We start from the raw sequence: 2,543 nt of genomic DNA, 5'->3' as shown, positions 1-2,543 counted from the left end.
GGACCACACTTCTAATAGTGCCACTCCCTGGGCTGAGCATACACAAACTATGCAGAGTGTAAGGAGAAATTCTGAGGGTTTTGAGACATGGGCGCCTTACTTGTAATTGACAGACTTCAGAAATGGCCCAGCTCTGTGGTTTCAGCACTTGTGAGGTTAAGGCTGAAGAATTTGGAATTCAAACATGTGAGCCAGTCAGGACTACATAGTGAGACTGTATGGAGGGAGAGGAACTTCTGGGTACCTGCAGGTTGTGCCCCCAAGAAGGCAGCTTGTGTGGGAAGAATCAAGGTATCAAGCTGGGGTGGAGGGAGAAGGCATCAATTAGAGAGCATATGGTGACTGATGGTGGAAGGGAGTAGGCTCTGGTCTGAGGGACAGCCAACTGAGAGTGTCTAGAGGCTGCTGAGAATGAGGGCACTGAACTGAGTTTTATATAGGCCAGGTTAAATTTGGGAATCAGCAGCTCAAAAGTGGGAAATGCAGACTGGGGATGTTCCTGAAGAACCGTCAGCTTATCTCCCCTTCCATGTTGTTGCCCTCGGCTGCCCAGGAACTACAAGGTGATCTCCTTCACCTACACGTGCCCTTTCAAGGAGGCTCATGTAGTTGATGTGCTCAAAAAACAACATGCATCACGCACAGAGAGCTATGTTGCTCTGCCACCCCTGGTCTCTGAATCCTTGGGCTTACACAACAATGACACACTCGCTGTCTATCAAGGCCTCGTCTTTTACTTGCTGTGGCTGCACTCCAAGTATGATAAGGTGGGCACCTGGAGGCACTGAAGAGGGAACTGTTTTGTAGGGGTGAGTCTGAGGGGTTAATTAAGCCAGAGCAGAACCTGAAGTTCAAAGACGTGGGGAAGGTGAAGGGCCAGGGACAGGAGGGCAGGATAGGTTTGAACTGGTTCTTAGGCATGAGGCTCTTGGATTGAACACTAGGAAGGCATGTTTTGATTACACATTCTGGTTCATGCCTGTAACCTCAACACTTGGGAGGTATACATTCAGGACTAGACTGGGCTTCATGAGAACTTGCCCAGTCCAAGGGAAAAAAACCCAAGAACCTTGTATAACAGTGCATGCTGTTATCCCAGAGGCAGCGACAGACAAAACTCTTGAATTTGAGGCCATATTGATACACAAAACCTGAGCGGCTGAGTAGGAGTCACAGCACCCACAGAAAACGCTGGTTGTGAGGGCTGGGCTTGGAATCCCGGCACTGAGGAGGCAGAGACAGGCACAATGTGAGACTCACCAGCCAGAACAGTCGGGTCAGGCCAGGGTTTCGTGTGAACTCCCTGGGTGGCTTCTTTGGAAACATAAGTAAGGTCCTCCTCCGGCCTCCACAAGCTCTCACACCCCACAAAAGTCCACGAAGCCAAGTTTTGGGGCAGGCTGGGTGATTATCTCTTACTTTGGTCTATGAGCTAAATGTAATCCTAAAATTGTCTGCCTCCTTCCCTGTCACCTCATGCTGTCTGACGGTTCCAACAGCCCTATGCAGACCCAGTGCATGATCCCACTTGGCGCTGGTGGCAACACAAAACAAAGGACAAGGTAGGTGGACATGTTGGGAGTTGGTGGAAGACAGCACTGAGGTTCCTCCTGGCAGTCGCCCACTAGCTGACCATCCTGTGCATCCAGGATTACTTCTTTTACCTGTTCAGCAACCGGCTGGCAGCAGAAGGCATATACATCAACATGAACGCCTACCAAAAACTCTACAACATGTCGGGCGACCATGGAATGCCTGATCTTGTCTTCCTAGACAAGGGCAACTGGTTCACCTTCACTGTGGTCTTATTGTCACATGAGAATACCTTCACAAGCTCTGATAGCCAAGGTCTATGGTTGGGGCCTCCTTAACCACCTAGGGGCGAGGCCTGAGTACTCTGGGGGTGGGATGTAGGTATCAGGCATCAAGCCCCACACCCCAACCCTGCAGGACCCACTATTAATGTGGACAAGAAGCTGGCAATGAGTGTGACAATAGCGGATCCTGAGTGCCTTTCAGTAATTATGACTCAGGAGGTCCTTCTTAATCGCAACACAGTGATCAACAAGGTGAGGACGCCAGAGAGAGGTACAGGGTTTGGCTGCTGTTCCTCTGGTCCTCTGCACAGTAAGTGGACATCCACAGATCTTCTTACCCCACTCTGAGTCCCAGTTATCCAGCTTTTTAATATCTCTGGATTAGGACAGATTTGGAGATTCCTTTATTTCAGTCTCTCCTTTCTCTCTTCCTCAGATTAAAGTCACAGATAAAAAGAGGTGCTCTGAACAGGGCATGACTGGACGTAACATCAAGAAGACATCGTTTATGGTCAAGGTGTGGCCAAGGTTTGGGGAGGGATGAAGAGATGGGACCCTTGCCCTTGGGATCTCCAATCACCAATTCTTCCTCACAGGCCTTGGGCGCTCCTGGAAATTGCATCCAGAGAACAAAACTTGGGGCAATTATTCGAGTACTGGAGTTTGGGTACTGGGTCTGGTACTGCGGGTGGAGGGTTGGCTCAAGTCCCCAGAGGGCTGGTTCCT

The 2,543-nt window shown here is 50.1% G+C and overlaps 1 protein-coding gene across 1 annotated transcript in view; it reads left to right on the top strand.

The window, feature by feature from the left end:
• LOC110331231 (cation channel sperm-associated protein subunit gamma 2-like) overlaps positions 1–2,543 on the top strand; it is a 58,488-nt gene that overhangs the window by 49,167 nt on the left and 6,778 nt on the right. Inside the window, exons 4-9 of the mRNA XM_021211685.1 lie at positions 554–767; positions 1,500–1,562; positions 1,650–1,848; positions 1,951–2,069; positions 2,254–2,334; positions 2,414–2,470. Coding sequence (XP_021067344.1) covers positions 554–767; positions 1,500–1,562; positions 1,650–1,848; positions 1,951–2,069; positions 2,254–2,334; positions 2,414–2,470 — 733 coding nt within the window. The remainder of the gene's footprint in view (positions 1–553; positions 768–1,499; positions 1,563–1,649; positions 1,849–1,950; positions 2,070–2,253; positions 2,335–2,413; positions 2,471–2,543) is intronic.

The sequence above is a fragment of the Mus pahari genome, chromosome 1 (assembly GCF_900095145.1).
Source record: "Mus pahari chromosome 1, PAHARI_EIJ_v1.1, whole genome shotgun sequence".
NCBI classification, from domain to species: domain Eukaryota; kingdom Metazoa; phylum Chordata; class Mammalia; order Rodentia; family Muridae; genus Mus; species Mus pahari.
Note: the sequence above shows the minus strand (reverse complement) of the source record. Positions and strands in the feature narration are given on the sequence as shown.